At 48.4% G+C, this 23,927-nt stretch overlaps 1 protein-coding gene and 1 pseudogene across 1 annotated transcript; one reads left to right on the forward strand and one right to left on the reverse strand.

Moving 5' to 3' along the window:
• The first annotated feature begins 7,260 nt into the window (after window positions 1-7,260).
• On the forward strand, window positions 7,261-9,926 carry LOC123396333 (cation/H(+) antiporter 15-like). Its single transcript, XM_045091292.1, has 2 exons — window positions 7,261-7,479; window positions 7,607-9,926. Exons 1-2 carry the CDS (start codon window positions 7,261-7,263, stop codon window positions 9,821-9,823), a joined length of 2,436 nt encoding a protein of 811 aa, XP_044947227.1. The 3' UTR covers window positions 9,824-9,926.
• A 147-nt stretch (window positions 9,927-10,073) lies between these two features.
• Window positions 10,074-20,844, reverse strand: LOC123396334 (annotated as a pseudogene).
• Between the last annotated feature and the right edge of the window lie 3,083 nt (window positions 20,845-23,927).

A 23,927-nucleotide genomic window follows, 5' to 3' on the forward strand; every position in this document is an offset into this window, starting at 1 on the left:
TTCTTCAAACCGAATGGCATAGTGATGTAGCAGAAGCACCCGAATGGGGTGATGAAGGCTGTTTTTAATTCAACGGGGCCATATAGACGGATCTGATGATAGCCCGAGTAGGCATCAAGAAATGACAAACTCTCGCAACCCGCGGTCGAATCGACAATTTGATCGATGCGGGGAGCGGAAAATGGTATTTCGGGCAGACCTTATTGAGATGCTTGAAGTCGATGCACATTCGGAGCGACTTGTCCTTCTTGGGCACCATGACAACATTGGCCAGCCACTCGGAGTGGTGAACCTCGCGAATGAAGTTGGCTGCCAACAGCTTGGCCACCTCTTCTCCGATTGCCTTCCTTTTGTGCGCGGCGGACCGACGCAGGCGTTCTCGGACAGGCCGAGCGGTGGGATCCACATGCAGTCGGTGCTCAGCCAACTCCCTGGGTACACCTGGCATGTCAGAGGGTTTCCATGCGAAGATGTCCCAGTTCTCACGGAGGAATTGGGTGAGCTCGGCTTCCTATTTAGGATCGAGGGTGGTGGAGATGTTCGTCGGGGCAGCGGTGTCGTCCGTCGGGTGGATGCTGACCTTCTTCGTCTCTCCCGCCGACTGGAATGCGGACTCCGAAGAGTCAGCGGGGTCGACTGTTTTCTTGTACTTGTCAAGCTCGAGGACGGCCATCTGCTGGTCGGTGATTCTTGATCCCTGCTGCAGACACTCTTCGGCTCACTGTTGATTGCCTGTGATGGTAATCACACCTTTCGGGCCTGGCATCTTCAGCTTCAGGTATACGTAACATGGACGGGCCATGAAACGCGCATACGCGGGGGGCCCAGAATTGCGTGGTAAGCGCTCTGGAAGTCCACCACCTTGAACGTCAGCTTTTCCTTGCGGAAGTTCTTGTCGGAGCCGAAAACGATGTCCAACGCGATCTGGCCGAGTGACTTGGCCTTTCGTCCAGGGATGACTCCATGGAACTGCATGTTGCTCTCGCTGAGTTTGGACATCGGAATGCCCATCCCCTTAAGAGTGTCGGCGTACATAATGTTCAAGCCACTGCCGCCGTCCATGAGGACTTTGCGCAGTCGGACTCCTTCCACCACCGGGTCGACGACCAGAGCCTGTCTCCCTAGGGTGGGTACGTGTGCTGGGTGATCCGACTGGTCAAAGGTGATCGCAGTCTGAGACCATTTGAGGAACTTGGGGTTGGTAGGGGTGGCCATGTTCACCTCCCTGTTCACCAACTTCAATCGACTCTTGCTCTCAACATCAGCAAAAATCATCAGTGTTGCATGGACTTGGGGGAACGGATCCTCCTTATCCTCCTCAGCCTGTTCATTTTCCTTTTCACTCGGTTGCCCTTCGCCGAACCCCTGAATCAGGAGGCGACATTGTCGAGTGGTATGCTTCGGATATATGGGGTTGCCCTCTTCATCCATCTTCGTATGAATCGGACATGGCTGGTCCAGGATGGGATTATTGAACTGCTTCTTCTTGGGGGTGAATTGAGCCTTCCCTTTGCCCTTGAACTTGGCATTGGTTATAGCTGCGGCTTCTGCCTGCGGAGTGGACGGAGCTTTCTGCTTCTGCTTCCGAGTGTTACTCCCATCCCCATCGGCGACTGTTTTGTGCTTGCCGCTTCAGATGCGGTCCTCTTCTTCGCCATTTGCATAGCATGCCGCTATCTCCATCATTTTGCTCATGGAGATGTCGCCTGTTCGGCCGAACTTCAGGAACAGATCCCTGTACCGCACGCCTGCCTTGAAGGCGCAGACTGCTTGATGCTCTGTGACGTTCTCCACAGTGTGGTAGAGGGTTGTCCAACGCTGAATGAAATCACGCAGGGGTTCATTCTGCTTCTGGACACAATGCTGGAGCTCCACGAGGCCAGCAGGGCGCTTGCACGTCCCTTCGAAGGTCCTGATGAACACTCGGGCCAGATCTGCCGAGCTGTAGATGCTTGAGGGGGCGAACTGGTTCAGCCACGCTCGCACCGAGCCGTCGAGCATCAGAGGGAGGTGCTTCATGGCGACGTGGTCGTCCCCTCCTCCGATCTGGACTGCCACTCGGTAATCATCCAGCCACGTTCTGGCTTGGACTCTCCTGTAAACTTGCTGATTCCCGTCGCCAATCAGAAGTTGGGAGGGATGTCAGCCGAACGGATGGGTTGACTGAAACACTCGGGACCAGAAACGATGGTCCTGCTTCCACTCGGACGGTCAATATCGTAACCATCGCGGTGGGCTCGGCCCCTGTCGACCCTCCGCTGGGCGATATGCCCTCTCGCGTCGGGCCTTGGGTCGTAAGTGTCACCGACTGAACACCGATCATCATGATGTCAGGGCCCGTAGGGCCCACCCCGTGGAGGGGTGCGTGAACGGCGACGATCTTCGGGATTAATGTACGGCTGCGTCCCCTGTGTCGCTGATGAGAACCAGGGTGTGAACTGACCGATGCGTATTCGCATGAACAGAACTATTGTGGATCCTGTTGTGCGACTGGGAAAACCGCCGAATTTTGTTGCTGCGCCGTGTGCAACAGGGCGCGGATTTGCTCGATCCCCCTGCCAGCCTCCGAATCAGTCGGCTGCAGGGAATCGGCTATCTTGGCAGCCGTAGCCAAGTTGAGGATGGGTGTGCGGAACAACTCCACGTTGCTCCGCTCAGTGGGCCGGCTGGCAGAACGGCAAGGCGGTCGGCGAGCGCCGGATGTTTCACCGATCTCGTGCTCGTTCCGGCCAGCTTGACGGGGACCTTCATGGGAGTTGGCCATGTGTACTTCTGCTGCAGGGCCGCGACCCACGCACTCGAAAGGAAACTCAGTCAGAACCGAGTCCGAGCGCTAGGACGGCGGGGCAACCACAACCGACTCTAGGACCGCCACTTGTGAAGATGCACTCTGGCGCGCCTGGGCGTGCTGCACCCAACGCTGGAGCCGCGGACAACGGGACCGCTTGTTGCGGCGCGTGACGGCGGTGTAGGTCGACGCCGGAGCCGACTGCTGGAGAAGAAGAATGCCGCGGGCGCCGGCACGGAAGTGCGTAGCCCTGCGGCGGGGAAGCGCCTCGACGTCGAGAGGAGCGTCCCGAAGCCATGCCGAATCGTCGACGATGAAGGAAAGAGCGCCGAAGAGGATCTCGTGACCCATGCTCGAATCTCCACCGGACGACATGACGAAACGATGTAGTCGCAAACTCGCCGGAAGTCGCTTAGACGCTTGCCCCACGGTGGGCGCCAACTATCGTGGGTATAAGTGTGACAGTAGATGTGTAGGGTACGAAAGGATGGGCAGAGCCTTAGCTACGGCGAGGTTGTATGAGTTCAGGCCCCTCTGCGGTGGAGGTAATAGCCCTACGTCTCAGTGCTCTGGGAGCTTGTTGTCGAGTGGAATATGGAATATAGTGAATTGCTAACCCCTGCACCAGTGGGGGAGGGTGGCTTATATAGAGTGCGCTGCCCTCCACAACGGTTCGGTGCACAGGGGTGGAGTAGTGGCGAATAAATGCCTACGTTACAGGTAACGTACGTCTTAAATGCTAATAAAGGCACATGGAAACGTATGACCGTTTCTCCCCCACGGGGGTTACGATGCACAGAGTGGAATCCAGTCGGTTAGTTTGATATACTCCGAATGCTCGTCTCCGACTGGATGGTCGAGGATCTGTTACCGACTGGATGATGGGAACTTCTCAGTTCAGTCGGAACTGACTAAGGGCCTTGTCCCTTATGAGGGGTAGTCCTTGGGTATGACCTACAGGGCAGGCCTATGACCCTACCCTAGGACTATAACCCCATCAATGGCGATATGGATGCATTCCTGGATAAACCATGCGTGCCGGAGGAGGTTCATCCAGCTTTGTTCCACATGTCACCCTCCAAAGCCCCAAGTATCGATGGTTTTACTCCGGGTTTCTTCTAGCGGCATTGGGACCTGATTAAAGGTGATCTTATGCCGGATATTCTTGGTTTTCTCAATGGTGGTGACTTGCCGGTGGGGTTTAATGATACTTCCATTACTCTTATTCCAAAGTAAAGAAAACCACGGTCGATTAGCCAATACCGACCTATATCTCTGTGTCCAGTTTTTTATAAGATTGCAACCAAGATGATTACTAATCGTCTGAAGGAGATCATGGATGCAATGGTGTGGGAGGAACAAAGTGCATTCGTCCCGAGCCGCTTGATGACTGACAATGTGGTCGTGGCGTTTGAAAGTGTTCATACTATGAGGACGCAGAAAAAGGGGAAAAATTATTCTTGTGCTGTCAAGTTGGATATGATAAAAATCATATGACCGTGTTGAATGGCATTATTTGGAGGTAATCATGCTTAAGCTTGGTTTTAGTTGTTAGTTTATGAACCTCGTGATGAGATGTGTGTCCTGGGTCAGGTTCACGGTAGGAGTGAATAGGGAGCTCCTACCTACGTTCACTCCCTCATATGGTTTGCGGCAAGGTGATCCAATTTCACCATTTCTATTTTTGCCGTGTGCGGAAGGGCTTACTTCTCTGCTTAACTATTTCCCTAATGTTGCCAGAGGTATAATAATATCCTTCCGAGCTCCGTGGATTAGTCACTTATTGTTGCTGACGATTGTCTTATCTTCATTAGTGCAACTGAGGAAAGTGTTGACAGGTTGAACGCTATTTTACCCATTTATGCGATGTGCTCCGAACAGTCTGTCAACAGAGATAAAAGTGTAGTTTTTTTCTTGCCTAATACTCCTACCGATCAGACACAGGCTTTGAAGCTGATCCTGGGTATCCAGGTCGAGGCGTTCAATGACAAATATCTTGGTTTGCCAACCGCGGTAGTACGGATTACAAGTGATACTTTTGATCACATTGGATAGAAATCCAAGAGCAAGATGTGTGGCTGGGCTGAGAGACTATTGGCTTGTGCAGGGAGAGATGCACTAATTAAATCAGTTATTCAGGCAATCCCAACATTCAGCATGACTTGCTTCTAGTTAACAAACAAAGTTTGCAAGAGCCTTACTACAAGTATGGCGAAGTTTTGGTGGAGGAGTTCCCTTGATCGTCGAGCAATGCATTGGATATCATGGGAAAAGCTAGCATCGTCTAAGGCCGGTGGTGGCATGGGGTTTCGTGACCTCAAACTGTTTAACCTGGCGCTGTTAGGTAAACACGGATGGAGATTTTTCACTAATCTTAATTCGTTGTGTGCTAGGGTTATGAAGGGGCGTTATTTCCCCGAGTGCGCTTTCATGGTTGCTACTGTCCCGAAGTCCTCTTCCACGATCTGGTGAGCTATCATTGCGGGGAAGTGAGGCACTTAAGGAAGGTTTGATCAAGCGGGTGGGAGATGGAAGTTCTATCTCCATCTCAGAGGATCGGTGTATCCCTGGACTATCCACCGTGTCGCCCTTGGTCATACTGGGGGCACTATGCTCAGTATAGTCTATCGGCTCATTGATTCTGAAAATTGGACATGGCGGCAAGATGTTGGTCGTCATTTCTTCATTTTGCGTGAAGCTGAAGCTATTTTGAGTATCCCACTGCGCGCTGGAGGAAGGGACAATTACTAACACCTCACAGACTTACGAACAGAAGTGGAAGAAGTTGTGGAAGCTTAAGGTTTTACCGAAGGTGTATGTTCTCTAGTGGAGAGTTGTTCGTGGTGTTCTTCCAAATGAGTGCACCCTTCGACGTCGTCATATCAAAGTCATCAGTAGATGCAATGTCTCCTTTGCGATGGATGAGGATTTGATGCACGCCCTAGTGCATTGCTCTCATGCCACTTTGTTCTGGGAATAGACACATGCGCTATTCGGCATTCGAAGGCCCTGCCTACACCCAGATACATGGTCTCGAGATATCCTATGCAATGGACATTTTTCTGATGTACAGAGGGCTCAGATGATCTTGGTCGTGTGGTTTATCTCGAAGAACCAGGAGGAATATCTATCCCAATGCCTAAAATTTTTACCATGTTTAGTAGCTTTTCAATGGCTTCTCTTGCCTTACCAGGAATGAGTGGTTTTGTCGCAGAATTAGTAGTATTTTTGGACTAATTACTAGTCCAAAAAAATTTTAATGCCAAAAACACTAATTACTTTTGTAATGGCACTCGAGAAATACATACGCGGCTGTAAGTATGGACTCTGGCAAAGTTGGAGCACGCGGCGTTGCTCGTTCCTGCAATGCTTTGCTAGGAACTTGGAGTAAACCCCACTATGAGGTCTCTGATCCTTTCATTGGTGAGACTATGACACTGCGAGATGGGGTGATCTTTGCAAAACTATGCGGATTCTTACATGTGATCATGGAAACCGACTTCTTGAAGATTGTAAATCTCTGAAAAAACTCGCCATTATAGCTTACCTTTGGTGGCACCTTTACTATTAGAGATAAGAGAGCTAGCTTCCTCTTTTTCTTCTTTTGATATTCAACATCTAAATCGGTCATCCAATGTACCGGTCCACCTTTATGCTAAGTTTGCTTGCACACTAACGCTCACCGAAAGTTGGACTTACACGAGACCTTCTTTCCTGCTCACTAGCCTTTTAGCTGATGATGCGAGGAGTCCTTTTGTTGAATAAAGCTCTTTGATTGGAACGTAAAAAAATGGTATTTGTTTGGTGCCTGGTGCCCCGCCACTGCTAGGCAGGGCGCCGCCGCCAGCACCGCCTGGTTTCATCGGATTAGGCATCTCTGCAGTGCGAGGAAGGGGCAGGAGAGAGCCGGCGGGAGCAGGAAGGAGGGAGAAAGGGGAGAAGCGGGAAATGGAGAAGGGGGGAAGTAGGAAACGAGCCGAACGACACCGTTTAACGGTTGTCGGTACGGTTGTGAGTGCCACGTATGCTAAAAAAAAAAAAAAAAAAACTGCCCCCTCTGTCATAAACCCACTTAACAGACCCACATTCATCGATAAGTGCTTACTTGCAAATAGATTACACAAGATGTGGTGTTTTTTGCAACCAAAATGTAACGTAGTGATTTCTGCTGAACCTAGCCTTTAAAGTGCGGTTTCCTGTAATTTACGCAAGTTTAGCAAGTCTATTTTTTTTTTATAAAAAAAAGAAAACGTAAGCAAAAACTCCTTTTGCGTGGTTATTAAGAGAGCGCGATCCCGTAAACTGAGCGACTGGTGCTCCACGTTTCCCGCCAAACCACTTCCACTCCACAGCATCCCGCGCCTTGGCCTCGCGCCATCTTGCATGCAAGCATCGAACGCCATGGAAGAAAATTCCCCATTCCGCACTCGTCCTGCTTCCTTCGCCCTCTGCTCCACGATCGCCGGCCACCGATGTCGCTGGCGGGGGAGGTCAATGTCAACAGAAGCCTCTACTGCTTCGAGCACAACTCCCACCGCCCCACCTCCTCCGGCGTCTTCGCCGGCGACGACCCCCTCAAGTTCTACTTCCCGCTCCTCCTCTACCACATCTGCATCATCTTTTTCCTCTCCCAAGCCATGCACGCCGTGTTCCGCCGCGTCGGCGTCCCTCTCGTCATCTCCCAGATCCTCGTACGTACACACCCGCCGGCTCTCGCTCGTCCATGCCATGCAGATTGTTGTGCGCGATTGAGCTAGCCTCTGGTTGATTGATTGGTTAATTACTAATTGCACAGATGGATCTCCATGCTATGTATAGGCCGGCGCGCTGCTGGGGCCGTCGTTCCTCGGCCACTACTTCCCCAACGTCGGCGAGGTCTTCGCCACGCAGGAGGGTTGGGTGCAGATCAACACGGTCGGCGGCTACGCCTTCACGCTCCACATCTTCACCATCGGCGTCAAGACGGACCTCGGCATGATCGTCAAGTCCGGGAAGAAGGCCATCGCCATCGCCGTCCTTGGCACCGCCGCTCCGCACCTCTCCATGTTCGTCACCGGCCTCGCGCTCAGCGATCAGATCCCCAAGCAATGGAAGGACACCTTCCTCCTCACCAACCTTAACTCCTGGTGGTCGCTCTCCGCCTTCATCGTCGTCTGCTGCACGCTGGATGACCTCAACCTTCTCTCCTCCAAGCTCGGCCGCCTCGCCATGTCCGCCGCCCTCATTGGAGATTTCGCCAACACCTTCGCGATCGCCGGCGTCACATCCTACCTCCTCGCGGCAAGCCCCGAGGAGAAGCTGCAGCGGATTGGCTTCGCCTCTTCGCTCTCATTCACCATCTTCATCGCGCTCATGGGGCTGGTGGCACGGCCGGCGATCCTGCGGCTCATCAGGGACGTGCCGGAGGGCGGCATCCTCTCCGAGTCCCGCCTTGTCGCCGTGATTCTCATCTCCATCACGTGCAGCTTCGCCGGCGAGCTCCTCGGCCTCCACGCGACGTACGGGCCGTTCATGCTGGGGCTCATGCTCCCCGGCGGCGCCCCGCTGGGCGTGACCCTGGCGGCGCGGCTGGACCGGCTCGTCGCCGGCGTGCTGACGCCGCTGCTCATCGCGCAGGGAGGGATGCGGATAAACGTCCACATGCTCACGGACTCCTCCACCTACGGCCTGCTCGAGGTGTTCTTGGTCGTCGGCATCGTCGCCAAGTTTGTGGCCTGCATCCTGCCGTGCTTGTACTGCCAGATACCTGTCCGGGAATCCGTCGTGGTCGGCCTCATGATGAACTTCAAGGGCATCACGGAGGTGGTGTACGCCTCGGCGTTCATGGATTCCAAGGTGCTGGACGACCAGGCGTACGCGGTGTTCATGATCAACGTCCTGGTGATCGGCGCCGCCACAGGGGTGGCGGTCAAGTACATGTACCACCCGGAGGAGAAGTACGTGGCGAACCAGCGGCGCACGGTGCAGAACAAGAGGGCCGGCGAGGAGCTCCGGGTGCTGGCGTGCGTCCATTCGCAGGTGGACGTGGGGCCGATGGTGGCGCTGCTCGATGCGGCCAGCCCGACGCCGACGACGCCGGTCTCGGTGTCCCTCCTCCACCTTGTGCCGCTCGCCGGGCTCACCAGCTCCGTGCTCCGCTCCTACAAGCACGGCGACCGGCACTGCGTCCCGACGGGGTCCAAGGCCACCGAGTCGCAGCGCATCGTCAACGCCTTCCAGTTCTTCGTGGACCAGCGGCGGCAGGGCTCCTCGTCGCTGCTGCCATACGTGTGCATCGCGCCCTACGCCACCATGCACAACGACGTCTGCACCGTCGCGCTCGATAAGCGCGCCATGCTCATCATCGTGCCCTTCCACAAGCGCCTCGCCATTGACGGCTCCGTGGAGCCCACGTCGCCCAACGCCGGCGCCATCCAGGACACCAACATCAACATACTCAACTACGCGCCCTGCTCCGTCGCCATCCTCGTCGACCGAGGCAGCCTCTCCGGCATCGCCAGCACCGCGTCCGCCGACACCATCGAAGGACTGTTCCCGCACCGTGTCGCCGTGTACTTCCTCGGCGGGCCGGACGACCGGGAGGCGGTGGCGCTGGCGACGTACATGGCGGAGGACGCGCCGATCGGCCTCACCGTGTTCCGCTTCTTGCTGCCCATAGAATGGCAGCAGCGGCTCAACCCGGAGGAGGACGAGCTGGACGAGGAGGCGACGCAGGAGTTCGTCCGGCGGTGGGTGGACGACAACCGGGTCATGTACAGCCAGCACACCGTCGGCGGCTCCCATGAGATGGTGGAGGTCATCCGGAACACCAGCGTGGCGTTCGACCTGCTCGTGGTCGGGCGGCGAGCGGAGAGCCGCGAGTCGCCGCTGACGGCCGGCATATCGGACTGGAGCGAGCACCTGGAGCTCGGCGTTCTCGGGGACCTGCTCACGTCGGCCGACTTCGGATCCCGGCTGTCCACGCTGGTGGTGCAGCAGCAGACCAAGGCGGCCGCCGGTGAGCTGTGCCAGACACCGCACCCGCATGCAGCTTAAATTCCTCCAACCGTAACCATATATTTAACTACGTACAAAGCTAGTTGTGTTTGTAAAGTTGTAATCAAAACCTGATGTAACATCTTGGAGGCTAGGTCGTATGTTTGACAGAGATTCAGTATAGAAATTAAGGCCGGCACACAATTGCATCCGCATGCCACATTGGTTGTTTCTTCTTCCTTTTTTTGGCCCGGACACCGCTTGCTAAGACAAAATAATGCGACAATCCATTTCCTGAAACTAATCTCGATCAGAAGACGAGATCCAATTTGTGCAGATGATTTCTAACCATCATCTGCGACTCTCAACACAGACAATACACAAACTGAGATTGGCAACAAAGACTTCCCAACAGACCTAAACCCAAGTTCAACGCTTACATACGAACGGATTACTTAAATCCAAATCACGGACATTATTGATTGTAGAATAACAGCGGAGAAGTCTGTCGGTCTGAAAGTGAAACCGAGCACCTCTTGAATCCCGTTTCTCCAACTGAAGCTTCTTGCGCTGTTCTGCTAAAAAGTCCCGGCAGTAATATTCGGTTTCAACTACGACAATCTACGAATGACGTCAACTCCAGCATTTTCGCGTTCAGTATGAAGAATGTGGCGAACCTCACTTGCGCCCTGATGCCCCGATAAGATTCCATAACCACCTTCTTCAGACGAAGGTCAAGACACTTGATTATGTCCCGGTGTTTACGCTTCCACAATTTCGTATCCCCTGATATCGGCTGAAAAGAACAGAGGTGATGAAAACGATCAGCCACTTAAGAGCACAAGCAGATCAAATGAGGAGCTGAACACCATGAATACTAATGAACAAGTGTCACCGGCTGAATGTACAACTTCTCCAAGCATGGAAAACATCTCAACAACTGAAGTGTCGTGCCTAGATCCAGATGAGTAATCCTGACATACGAGACCTTGACAGCGCCAACCACCGTCGTGAGGCTATCACTGGGCAATCGCTTTATCAAGCATGAAAGACAACATTATTAGCATATAGAAGTGCAGATTATATGCAATGTATCTGAAATAAAGCTTAGGGCTCCTTTGATACAAAGGAATTTTATTGGATTTTATTGGATTTGGATCCTTAGGATTTTTTCCTACGATGGTTGTTTGATTCGTAGGATTGAAATCCTTTGGAATTTTTTCATAAGATTCATTTGTACTACATTTTGGAGAAAAAATTTCATCCACTCAAACCTTTTTGTAGAATTCCTTTGTTTTTCCTGTGCTATCAAACACACTTCCAAATCTTGTAATGTAGAAAAGGACATGTCACTCTATTCCTATGTTTTTCCTATTCCTGCATTTTGAGAATCCTACGAATCAAAGAGGCCCTTAGAGCCTACCGAAGGCGACAAGTAGAGGGCTCACACCCACCTGAATACTTGTGGAACTGAGGTACATTTCCTCATGAAGGGAACCTAAGGTTTCCAGATTAGGCGCGGAGATCACGGATACATGTAGGCCATCAAGTATATTGAGACGGAGCAACGTCTCAAGGCAAGGGGCATTATCGATGATGAGTTCTCTGAAGTGCGGCTCATCTTCTTCATCATCAGAAAGATAACAATGGCGCAGACACACACCAATGCTTATAAGGCTAAGGGAGTTGATCCGAGCGCATCGGAAACCAAAGTTGTAGTAAATCAGCACGCACTCCAAGGCGGGGCACCTGGCAATCAGGCTGCAGAGCGCGCTGTCAGGCTCGAGAGATGACCTCCCCTGTTTCTATGTGCCGGTTTAGCTGTGGTGTGTGGATAGAGGATCCAATGGCCGAGATTCAAAGATACCGCTTCAGGCGGGAGAAGTCGTGGCGCGTCGATCCAGCATCCGATGGTCACCTGCGGCGCCCGCGTCGCTATTCACTTTCCGACAGCACTTCATTTATTTCAGTTGTTTTAAGCTCCTTTTCCTTTCCTTCGGCTGGCCTTTATAAGCCACCCTCTCCATCCCTAAGAGGCATGTAAAATGATGTATGGGTAGAACCCTAGGCCGGCGGCGGCGCGCTACTCTTGTTTTTCCCCTTTCCAAAGCAATAGATCACCTCCCCAATCATAAATTCGTGTCTGAATTCCACCTTAAGTTGCTTGGTTCGGCTAGTCAGGTGCTTTGTTCCTGACAATTGGTATCACAGGCAGTCGATATTCGACAGGGAGAGAGGAGTAGCAGGGTGTTGTGCATCGGATCTGGATCAGCGGAAGGTGTAGTGGCTGGATCCGGCTCAAGGTAACCCCTGAAGATGACACGACAAGCAGATTCAGTCCTGACTGGAGATATGCAGTTAGGTTCTTCAGAATTAGATGTGAAAACCTTGCAGAATAGTAGAGAGGAGGATAGAAAGAAATTTCATGAATTTCATGCCATGGTTAACAAGAATTTTGTTACTATGCAAAACAACTTTGACAAGATCCAGGATAACTTTAGAAAGCTTGTGTTAGATCATGGTTCTGAAGAGGGTCAAGGGGATCATTCAGAGCATGGCAGTGTGCAAAATAAGGTGGATGAAGTACAATCTCGTGGGGTTCCTCCTGGTAGACCCAAACAGCTACAGAATTTTACTCCACCCTCAGTACATGGTTTGGAAAAGGAGGCAGTTGTGGTAGTGGGTTCTGCTGTGCTAAGAGATAATGCAGGAAAGGAGTTGAATTTGGATGGTACTGTCAAAGTTCCTTATAGGCACCCAAATTTTGCTAGAAACCAAGTTGATAATCATCATGCTAATGGACAGCAGCAGCAATTGCCTATACAGCAGGCAGAATTGGGTATAATAGAGGAGTGGCCTGATGGACAGAGGCACAGACAGTTTGCTCCTACTGACAGTAGAAGGCCTATCCTTACAGTGAAACCTGTAAAGCTTAACATTGTAGAATTTGAAGGTACAGATCCTGAAGCATGGATACAAAATCTTGATCAATACTTTGTTGCTGCTAGGACACCTATTGAGCATAGATTGAATTAGCAGTGTCATATCTGAAGGGCCCTGCAGTGCAATGGTGGAGAGGGACTGGATTTGCCCCTAGCAATGTACCATGGCATAAGTTCTGTTCTTATTTATCATAGAGGTTTGTTGTGGATTCCTCTTGTGACATAGTGAGCTCCTTCCATGCTGTGCATCAGACTGCAACCTTATCTGGTTACGTGGAGCAGTTTGAGCTACTTATGAATATAATGAGGAGGGAAAATCCTGGAATACCTGACAGCTATTATGTTACTAGCTTTGTGGCTGGCTTGAGTCCTTACATCAAGAACCATGTGGAGTGTTTTAAGCCCAAAGACATGCAAACTGCTATTTGGTATGCTAGAAGAATGGAAAAGGCCCAACCTCAAGTACAAGTGGTGCAAACTAAAGCCTATATTCCTCGACCAAGGAGGCAAGTCCTGTTTGAGCAAACCAAGAATGAAGGTGGTGCTGTTAGTCAGAACAGGAATGTTATAATTCAACAAGCCAAGCAGAATCAGGTTTGTTACAAATGTAGAGAGCCTTGGGTACCAGGTCATGGACATGTTTGTAAAATGAACCAGAAAGCACAAGTGCAAGCCTTACAAGCACATGAAGAAGAAGGGCCTGAAACTATATTTGTCACTGATTTTGCTGACCCTGAATTGGAAAATGCACACCAAGTGCCACGGGAGACTATTTTACAGGTTTCTATGCATGCAGCTATGGGCATTGGGGCTATGAAGAATACTTTTATTCTGACAGTTAAAGTAGGAGACTTCTTGGCAACATCACTGGTGGATAGTGGTAGCACTTCCACCTTTGTTTCTCCTGAGATGGCATCTAAAATGTTAGTGAAACCAAGGGCTACTCCTAGAGTCAAGGTGGGTGTAGCTAGTGGTGAAATACTATGGAGTGAGTTTATGGTGCGAGATTGTGCTTATGAGATTCAAGGACAGAAATTCAAGGATAGTTTCAGAGTGCTACAGTTAAAAGGCTATGATATAATTTTGGGAGTAGATTGGTTGAAGAAGTACAGTCCTGTGCACATGGATTTTGTAAAGATGGAAATGAAAATATCTTATGGCAATGGGCAGGGTATTACATTCTCTGATGAAACAGTGCCAAGGGCACAACCTGAAGAAGCAAATCATTTAAATCAGAAAGAAATGGAACAGGCTGTTTGTGGTTTTGCCCTGTTCACAACATCTGCTATGGAGGTTTGCAATCCAGAAAAGAATCTACCTGTGGAATTACAGTCCTTGCTGGATAAGTATGAGAAATTGTTTCAAGAACCCACTGAATTACCTCCTACTAGACCTTGTGATCATAGGATTCGTCTGATAGAAGGAGCTAAGGTGCTAAATCGAAGGCCTTACAGAATGCCACACCACCAAAAAGAGATTTTAGAAGGAATTATCAAGGATTTTCTCAAAGCAGGAGTGATTAGACCTAGCACAAGTCCTTTTTCTTCCCCTGTTTTACTGGTTAAAAAGAAGGATGGGTCATGGAGGTTGTGCACAGATTATAGAAAGTTGAATGCAATCACAATAAAGAACAAGTATCCAATTCCAGTGATTGAGGACCTATTGGACCAGTTAAAAGGAGCTAAATTATTTTCCAAGATTGATCTTAGAAATGGCTACCATCAGATCAGAATGGCTGAAGAGGATATTCATAAGACTGCATTTGTAACTCACATGGGCTTATTTGAATACCTGGTGATGTCTTTTGGATTAACAAATGGACCACTTAGTTTTCAGGCACTGATGAACTTTCTCTTTGGAATGCTCAAGTTTGTGGTTACATTCTTTGATGATATCCTGGTGTTCAACAAATCTTTGGAGGAACATAAGGACCACTTAACACAAGTGTTTGATATCTTGCAGAAGAACAAGCTATATGCTAGATGGGAAAAATGTTCTTTTGGCCAGACTGAGGTTGAGTATTTGGGCCATGTCATTAGTCAGGAAAGAGTAGCTACTGACCCATCAAAGATCAAAGCAATCAAGGATTGGCCAACACCTAAAAACATTACTGAACTTAGAAGCTTCTTGGGCTTAAGTGGTTACTACAGGAGGTTCATTAAGGACTATGGGGTTATTTGTAGACCACTGTTTGTCTGTCTGAAGAAGGATGCATTCCATTGGAGTGATGCACAAGACCAAGCAATGGATGTAGTCAAAGACAAGTTAACTCACTCACCTGTATTGATCCTGCCTAATTTTTCCAAACCTTTTGTGCTGGAAGCTGATGCAAGTGGGTATGGCTTAGGAGCTGTGTTGATGCAGGAGGGAAGGCCCATTTCCTATTTAAGCAAGTCAACTGGACCTAGAGTTGCTGCTATGTCAACTTATGATAAGGAAGTCATGTCAATCATTGAAGCTATTAAGAAATGGAAACATTACTTCCTTGCCACTTCTCTTATTATCAGAACTGATCAGGAAAGTCTGAAGTACATCCAAGAGCAGAAGTTAACTGAAGGTATCCAACATAAGTTGTTGCTTAAGTTGTTGGGTTACAACTTCACTATTGAGTACAAGAGAGGCAAAGAAAATAAGGTAGCTCATGCACTATCTAGAGTGAAATACTCGACTTCCATGCTGGTTGCTAGTAATGTTACTCCTACTTGGGTCTTGGAAGTTGTTAAGAGCTACAGTCAGGATGAGAAGATAAAAGAATGGATCACTCAGTGTGCAGTGGATAGGGGTACTAATGGGTGATACTCTTATAACAATGGTATACTCGGATTCAAGGGTAAGGTGATAGTAGGAAAAGCTACTGAACTCAGGCAAGAAGTATTGAAAACATTCCATAATTCTGAGCTGGGGGGCCAATCTGGTGAGAGATCTACTTACCAAAGAATTAGATTGGTGTTTCATTGGCCTGGTTTGAAACAAGATGTTATTGCCTTTGTTAAACCCTGTCGAGTGTGCCAGATCAACAAAGCTGAACATTGCCCCTATCCTAGATTGTTGCAACCATTGCTTGTCCCTGATTTTGCTTGGGCTCATGTGAGCCTGGATTTTGTGGAGGGGCTACCAGTTTCTGAGAACAAGGACTTGATACTTGTGGTGGTAGACAGGTTTACAAAGTATTCACATTTTATTGGCATGAAGCATCCCATTACTGTGGAATCTGCAGCTAGAGCATTCTCTGAGACAGTTTTCAAACTGCATGGTATGCCAGTAGTTATTGTGACTGACAGAGATAGGATCTTCACCAGTAACTTATGGCAGCAGTTGTTCAAATCCCTGAAGATCAAGCTACACATGAGTACTAGCTATCACCCTCAATCTGATGGACAGACTGAGAGAGTTAACCATTGTTTGGAGAACTATTTGAGGTGTATGTTTTTCCAACAACCAAAGAAGTGGCATAGCAGGCTGGCTTTGGCTGAGTGGTGGTATAACACTAGCTTTCACACTGCTCTGAACATGACTCCATTCCAGGCATTGTATGGGTTTCCTCCACCTATGGTAGCTGAATCTGTTCTGCCTAATTCTATATGTGTGGATGGTGCTGATCTATTACAAGACAGAGAGCTAGCAATGGAGGTGATTAAACAGAATTTGATCAAAGCACAGGAGAGAATGAAATGGTTTGCAGACAAGAAGAGGAAAGAGAGGGATTTTGATGTTGGGGATATGGTGTATCTAAAATTGCAACCATACATGCATACTTCCCTAAGTTTGCACAGGCATTTGAAGCTGCATTCTAAGTTCTATGGGCCATTTAGAGTTCTGCAGAAGGTGGGATGGCATGCTTACAAACTGCTTCTTCCTGAAGGGTGCAAGCTGCACCATACATTTCATGTCAGTCAGCTCAAAAAGCACATTGGACCTAAGGTTGTGCCCTCTAAAGATCTTCCTTTAGTAGGGTCTGATGGGATAGTTCTTATGGAGCCTGAAGCTATTCCGGAAAGGAAGCTAGTGCCAAGAGTTCAGGGAGATATTTGTTTGCCTGTGGTACGTTGGTTGATCAAATGGGTCAATATTCCAGTGGAACAGGCTACGTGGGAGGATTCGGCCTTCATGCAAAAAGTTTTTCCATCATTCGCAGCTTGAGGGCAAGCTGTCGCTCAACAAGGGGGTATTGTTAGGCTCGAGAGATGACATCCCCTGTTTCTATGTGCCGGTTTAGCATGGTGTGTGGATAGAGGATCCAACGACCAAGATTCAAAGCTACCGCTTCGAGGAGGAGAAGTCGTGGCGCGTCGATCCAGCATCCAACGGTCACCTGTGGCGCCCGCGTCGCTATTCACTTTCCGGCAGCACTTCATTTATTTCAGTTGTTTTAAGCTTCTTTTCCTTTCCTTCGGCTGGCCTTTATAAGCCACCCTCTCCAACCCTAAGAGGCATGTAAAATGATGTATGTGTAGAACACTAGGCCGCCGGCGGTGCGCTACTCTTGTTTTTCCCCTTTCCAAAGCAATAGATCACCTCCCCGATCATAAATTCGTGTCTGAATTGGATCTTAAGTTGCTTGGTTCGGCTAGTCAGGTGCTCTGTTCCTGACACGCACCCTCGGAGATGCAGACTCGTTCAAGCGCCAACTGCTTGAGTTGGGGGAGGTGAAGCCCTTGGACAGTGCTGTCCGGGAGGAGGCATCTCCCGATGGTGACAACACGGAGGGTCGGTGAGAATCGGAATGCGGAGGCAGGTCGCCGCACGAGCGGCCGGAGCAATCGTGGGCGATAGTTCGAGACATGGCAGAACACGAGCTCCTGGAGCTTGCCGAGAGCGGGGGACCGGAGCCAGGCGTCCACAGTTGTTACTCGGTCCTGGAGGCAATGCACGGGGATGCGGAGCCGACGGCCGGGGCCCGGGTGGGCGTAAATGATTCGCGACACCACACCATCGGGGAGGCGACGACAGTCGAGGTTGAGAGGCGCGGAGGGCCAAATGTGCCGCCACCGGGACGCGAGGATCTGGGTGCGGGCGCCTTCCTTGGTGCGGAGGAGCGAGATGATCTCGCCGAGGATGGGGTCGAGGAGCTTGGTGATGCGGTCGACGCGTCCGTTGTCTTCATCAGCTACGGGCGGCGGTTGGACGACTAGCTCCGTCTCTGCAGGGTCCGGGCAGGGGGCTTCAGTTGCCGGCGATGCCTATGCCTCTTGGCGGCTGTCGACGGCCTCCAGCTTCGCTTTCTTCGAACTAGGACCTGTCGGGATCTCATCCCCTGTTTCTACGTGCCGGATGAATCAAGGGTAGTTGATCTCACATCCAACAGCTGGGGATAGAAGATACCGTTTCGGCGACTGGACCAGCGACGCCCGCTGATCGTGCGTCCAACGGCTAGGCTCGACTCCCGCGTCGCTGTTTACTTTTCAACAAGGCGCACTAGCTAGTGTTCTTTTCCTTTGTTGCTTTTAGCGAGCTGGCTTATAAATGCTTCTAATTCCAGCCCTTAGAGGCATGTAATATGTGTATGGGTACAAACCCTAAGCCGTCTGTGGCGTGCTCTACTGATACGTCTCAAACGTATCTATAATTTTTGATGGTTTCATGCTATTATCTTGTCATCTTTGGATGTTTGATGTACCTTTTATATCTTTTTTGGGACTAACTTATTAATTCAGTGCCAAGTGCCAGTTCCTGTTTTTTCTGTGTTTTTGGTTCTTTTCAGATCTGTTTTGGGAATGGAGTCCAAACAGAATAAAATCCCCGAAATAATTTTTTCCCGAACGAAAGAAGATCAGGGGGCTTGAGGGTCAAGCCAGGAGAGCTACAGGGGGCCCACAAGCCCTGTAGCCGCCACCAGGGGCGGCGGCTAGCAGACTTGTGGCCTCCCTGGCGCCCCCGTGACCTAGCTCCTTTGCCTATATATTCCCTAAAATATAGAAAAAATCAGGGAATCCACGAAAGCACTTTTCCGCTGCCGCAAGCTTCCGTTTCCGCGAGATCTCATCTGGAGACCCTTCCCGGTGCCCTGTCGGAGGGGACTTTGGACTTGGACGGCTTCTTCATCAACATCATCGCCCCTCCAATGACTTGTGAGTAGTTCACTTCAGAACTACGGGTCCGTAGTTAGTAGCTAGATGGCTTCTTCTCTCTCTTGGATCTTCAATACAAAGTTCTCCATGATCTTCATGGAGATCTATCCGATGTAATCCTCTTTGGCGGTGTGTTTGTCGAGATCCGATGAATTTTGGATTTGTGATCATATTATCTATGATATATATTTGAGTCTTTGCTGATTTCTTATATGCATGATTTGATATCCTTGTAAGTCTCTCCGAGTCTTGGGTTTTGTTTGGCCAACTAGATCTATGATTCTTGCAATGGGAGAAGTGCTTGGTTTTGGGTTCCTACCGTGTGGTGACCTTTCCCAGTGACAGTAGGGGCAGCAAGGCACACATCATGTAGTTGCCATCAAGGGTAACAAGATGGGCTTTGTCGTAGATATGAGATTGTCCATCTACATCATGTCATCTTGCTTAAGGCGTTACTCTGTTCTTTTGGACTTAATACACTAGATGCATGCTGGATAGCGGTCGATGTGTGGAGTAATAGTAGTAGATGCAGAAAGTATCGGTCTACTTATTTTGGACGTGATGCCTATAGATATAATCATTGCCATAGATGACGTCATGACTTTGCGCGGTTCTATCAATTGCTCGATAGTAATTTGTTCACCCACCGTCTACTTGCTTTCATGAGAGAAGCCACTAGTAAACACTACGGCCCCTGTGTCTATTCACACCTATCGTTTCCAATTTTTCTTTTACTTTGCTTTGTTACTTTGTTGCTTTCAGTTCTCACTTGGCAAACAATCTATAAGGGATTGACAACCCCTTCATAGCGTTGGGAGCAAGCTTTTTGTGTTTGTGCAGGTACTTGTGATACTCCTTCACTGGATCGATACCTTGGTTCTCAAAACCGAGGGAAATACTTACCACCGCTGTGCTACATCACCCTTTCCGCTTCAAGGGAACACCAACGCAAGGCTCCAAGGCCACGGGGGAATCCATTGCATATTTGCCAAGGAAGTCCCTAAAGGTGTAGCCGTAGCAGAAGAATTCCTGGTGCCGTTGCTGAGGAGAATCAGGACAAGAATAGTCTCCCGTCGGCACGTGTTTCTGGCGCTGTTGGAAGGTCTTTTGTTGCAGTAGCAGAAGTATTTCTGGCGCCGTTGCCGGGGAAGGAGAGATCTATCCAAGTAGGTCTCACAAACTCATCTCTTGCATTTAATTTTTCGCCAGTTGCCTCTCGTTTTCCTCTCCCCCACTTCACATTTGCTGTTTTCATTTGCCTCTCTCCTTTGCCGTTTTCTTTTGCCTTTTTGCCTTTTTGCCTTTCTCCCTTGCCGTTTTTCTTTTGCCCGTTTCACTCTCCCTCTTCCTGCTCGTTTGTGTGTGAGATAGTCCATCAATGGCTAGACCTACCACTCCAAACGATACCCCTGAGAATGAAGTTCTCAATTTTAGGCAGAATGAGGAAGAAAATTTAAAGGATGCGTGGTACAGGATTTGCAATGCTCAAAGTAGATCTACTCGTAACCAATCCACTACCGTTCTTCTTCGCAGTTTCTATGTTGGAATTTCTCCTTGGAATAGGTATATCCTTGATACCATTGTAGGCGGGAATTTTTTGGGGAGCCATACTGTTGACTCCTATGGAGCTATCATGAATTTGGTAGGCTCACCCCCGCTCATGGTTAATGGAACTACCTTAACCTTGGAACACGTGATGCAAAGGCTTGACGCTATTGAAAACAAAATTGCCACAGTTGAACTTATTGAGGGTTTGGATAGAAGGATCCACAATCAAATTACTCAGTACGGATCCAAAGTGGGAAATTGTTTGAAAAATTTAAGGGAGAACGAACTTATAGTTAATGATTCTTCTAGGATTGGCAAACTAGAAGATGTCATAACCAACTTGGGTTTCGCTTTTGCCGCTGTGCAAAATACTCCAAATCTCACTCTCAAAAAGACCGTCAAGTATGTTTTTGTTCCTAAAGATAGTGGTGAGTCATCCAATAAAGATGAAGATCTTAAGATGATAAATGATCACACTACTTATGGTTTGAGCACCAAAGATGACTATACGTGATTCCATCATCTTTTGCCAATTAAGGGCGTTAAAGAAAAGCGCTTGTTGGGAGGCAACCCAACGAATCTATCCTTTTTATTTCTGTTTTGTGTTTTCCACACTTTCATAATTCTGTTATGATTGTGTTTTTTGTGTTTCTTTTTGCGTTTGTGCCAAGCAAAACCGTTATGATTAGTCTTGGGGATGATCGTTTGGTCATGCCGGAAAAGACAAAAACTTTCTGCTCACGAAAAGAATTTTCATTTTTTTTCTGTAAGATCTTTTGAGTTGATTCTTTTGGCTGCTGATTGCCACGCAAATTCTTTAGACTGTCGTACTTTTTTAGAGTTTTTGAGGTACCAGAAGTATACGAAGTATACAGATTGCTACACACTGGTCTGCTGTTAACAGATTCTGTTTTTGTTGAGTTGGTTGCTTATTTTGATGAAAGTATGGATAGTATCGGGGGGTATTAGCCATGGAAGATTCAAAATACAGTAACCCAACATCAACATAAGTAGAATTTAAGTTTGCTACAGTACCTAAGGAAGTGGTGGTTTGCTTTCTTATACTAATGTTATCACGAGTTTCTGTTTAAGTTTCGTGTTGTGAAATTTTCAAGTTTTGGGTGAAGTTCTTATGGACAAAGAGATAAAGAGTGGCAAGAGCTCAATCTTGAGGATGCCCAAGGCACCCCAAGATATTCAAGGATGCCGTAAAAGCCTAAGCTTGGGGATGCCCCGGGAAGGCATCCCCTCTTTCGTCTTCAAATCCATCGGTAACGTTACTTGGGGCTATATTTTTATTCACCACGTGTTATGTGTTTTGCTTGGAGCGTCTTGTATCGCAGGAGTATTTTATTTTTGTTGTGTCACAATCATCCTTGCTGCACACCTAGAGAGATAGACATGCACTCACCGTGATTTTGCCGAGCTTCACTTATATCTTTTGGTAGACAATTCAGCTCACATGTGCTTCACTTATATCTTTTGAGCTAGTTGATTTAGCTCTATGTGCTTCACTTATATATTTTAGAGCACGGCGGTGCGTGGCTTGTTAGTCGATCTATGCTTTGAAAGTAGTCTCAAAAGGGGTAGTTATCCAAAGGGATATGAAAACTTCCACCTTCATGTGCATTGAATAGTTAGAGAAGTTTGATTCATCTCAATTAGTTTTGAGTTGTGGTTGTGGTAATATTGAAGTTATGCTAGTAAGGTGTTGTGGATCTAGAAATACTTGTGTTGGAGTTAGTGATTCCCGTAGCATGCACGTATGGTGAACCGCTATGTGATGAAATATGAGCATGATTAGTCTATTGATTGTCATCCTTTGCGTGGCGGTCGGGATCGCGCGATGGTTTATACCTACCAACCCTTCCCCTAGGAGTATGCGTTGAATGCTTTGTTTCGATTACTACTAAAACTTTTGCAACAATTATATGAGTTCTTCATGACTAATGTTGAGTCCATGGTTTAGATGCACTTTCACCTTCCACCATCACTATCTACTTAGTGCCGTGCAACTTTCGCCGGTGCACAAAACCCACCATTAGCCTCCCTCAAAACAGCCACCATACCTACCTACTATGGCTTTTTCATAGTCATTCCGAGATATATTGCCATGCAACTACCACCATGACATGTGCCACCACTTCTACATTGCCATTGCACGATCGTAAGATAGCTAGCATGATGTTTCCATTAATGTCTATGCCATGCTAGATCATTGCCACGGTACACTACCGAAGGCATTCCATATAGAGTCATCGTTGCTCTAAGTTTTGAGTTGAAAGTGTGATGATCATCATTGATGGAGCATTGTCCCATGTGAGGAAATAAAAGAGGCCAAAGATGCCCACCAAAAAAAGAGAGGCCAAAGAGCCCACCAAAAAAATGAGAGAAAAAGAGAGAAGGGACAATGCTACTATCCTTCCACACTTGTGCATATTAAGCACCATGATCTTCATGATTGAGAGTCTCTCGTTTTGTCACCACCATATAGCTAGTGGGAAATTTTCATTACATAACTTGGCTTGTATATTCCAATGATAGGCTTATTCAAAATTGCCTTATGTCTTCGTGAGCAAGCAAGTTGGATGCACATCCACTAGTTTTCTTTAAGAGCTTTCACATACTCTTAGCTCTGCTTTATCATTTGTATGGCAATCCCTACTCATTCACATTGATATCTATTGATGAGCATCTCCACAGCTCATTGATATGCCTAGTTAATGTGATCATCTTCTCCCTGTTTGCCTTGCAACCTCCACCACACTCCATACCACTTATAGTGCTAAAACCATGGCTCACGCTCATGTATTGCGTGAGAGTTAAAAAGTTTGAGAAACTAAAGGTGTGAAAACAATTACTTGGCCAATACCGGGGTTGTGCATGATTTATATTTGTTGTGCAATGAGGATAGAGCATAGCCAGACTATATGCTTTTGTAGGGATAACTTTCTTTTGGCATTGTTATTTTGAAAGTTCATGATTACCTTGCTAGTTTGCTTGAAGTATTATTGTTTCCACGTCAATAGCAAACTATTGTTTTGAATCTAATGGATCTGAACATTCACGTCACATAAGAGGAGTTACAAAGGACATCTATGCTAGGTAGCATGAAAGCATCAAAAATTCATTCTTTATCACTTCCCTACTTGAGGACGAGCAGGAGTTAAGCTTGGGGATGCTTGATACGTCTCAAACGTATCTATAATTTTTGATGGTTTCATGTTGTTATCTTGTCATCTTTGGATGTTTTATGTACCTTTTATATCTTTTTGGGACTAACTTATTAATTCAGTGCCAAGTGCCAGTTCCTGTTTTTTCTGTGTTTTTGGCTCTTTTCAGATCTGATTTTGGAACGGAGAACAAACGGAATAAAATCCCCGAAATAAATTTTTCCCGAACGGAAGAAGATTAGGGGGCTTGAGGGACAAGCCAGGAGAGCTACAGGGGGCCCACAAGCCCTGTAGCCGCCACCAGGGGGTCGGCGGCTAGCAGGCTTGTGGCCTCCCTGGCGCCCCCCTGACCTAGCTCCTTCGCCTATATATTCCCTAAAATACAGGAAAAAATCAGGGAATCCACGAAAACACTTTTCCGCCGCCGCAAGCT

Source organism: Hordeum vulgare, chromosome 5H (genome assembly GCF_904849725.1).
Source record: "Hordeum vulgare subsp. vulgare chromosome 5H, MorexV3_pseudomolecules_assembly, whole genome shotgun sequence".
NCBI lineage: Eukaryota > Viridiplantae > Streptophyta > Magnoliopsida > Poales > Poaceae > Hordeum > Hordeum vulgare.

What these genes read in the sequence shown, in the direction of transcription:
- LOC123396333 (XM_045091292.1), top strand. Translation starts at nt 7,261, where the DNA reads ATGTCGCTGGCGGGGGAGGTCAATGTCAACAGAAGCCTCTACTGCTTC. An exon ending in TCGTCATCTCCCAGATCCTC is followed by an intron (nt 7,480 to 7,606) that starts GTACGTACACAC and finishes TGCTATGTATAG; the next exon opens with GCCGGCGCGCTGCTGGGGCC.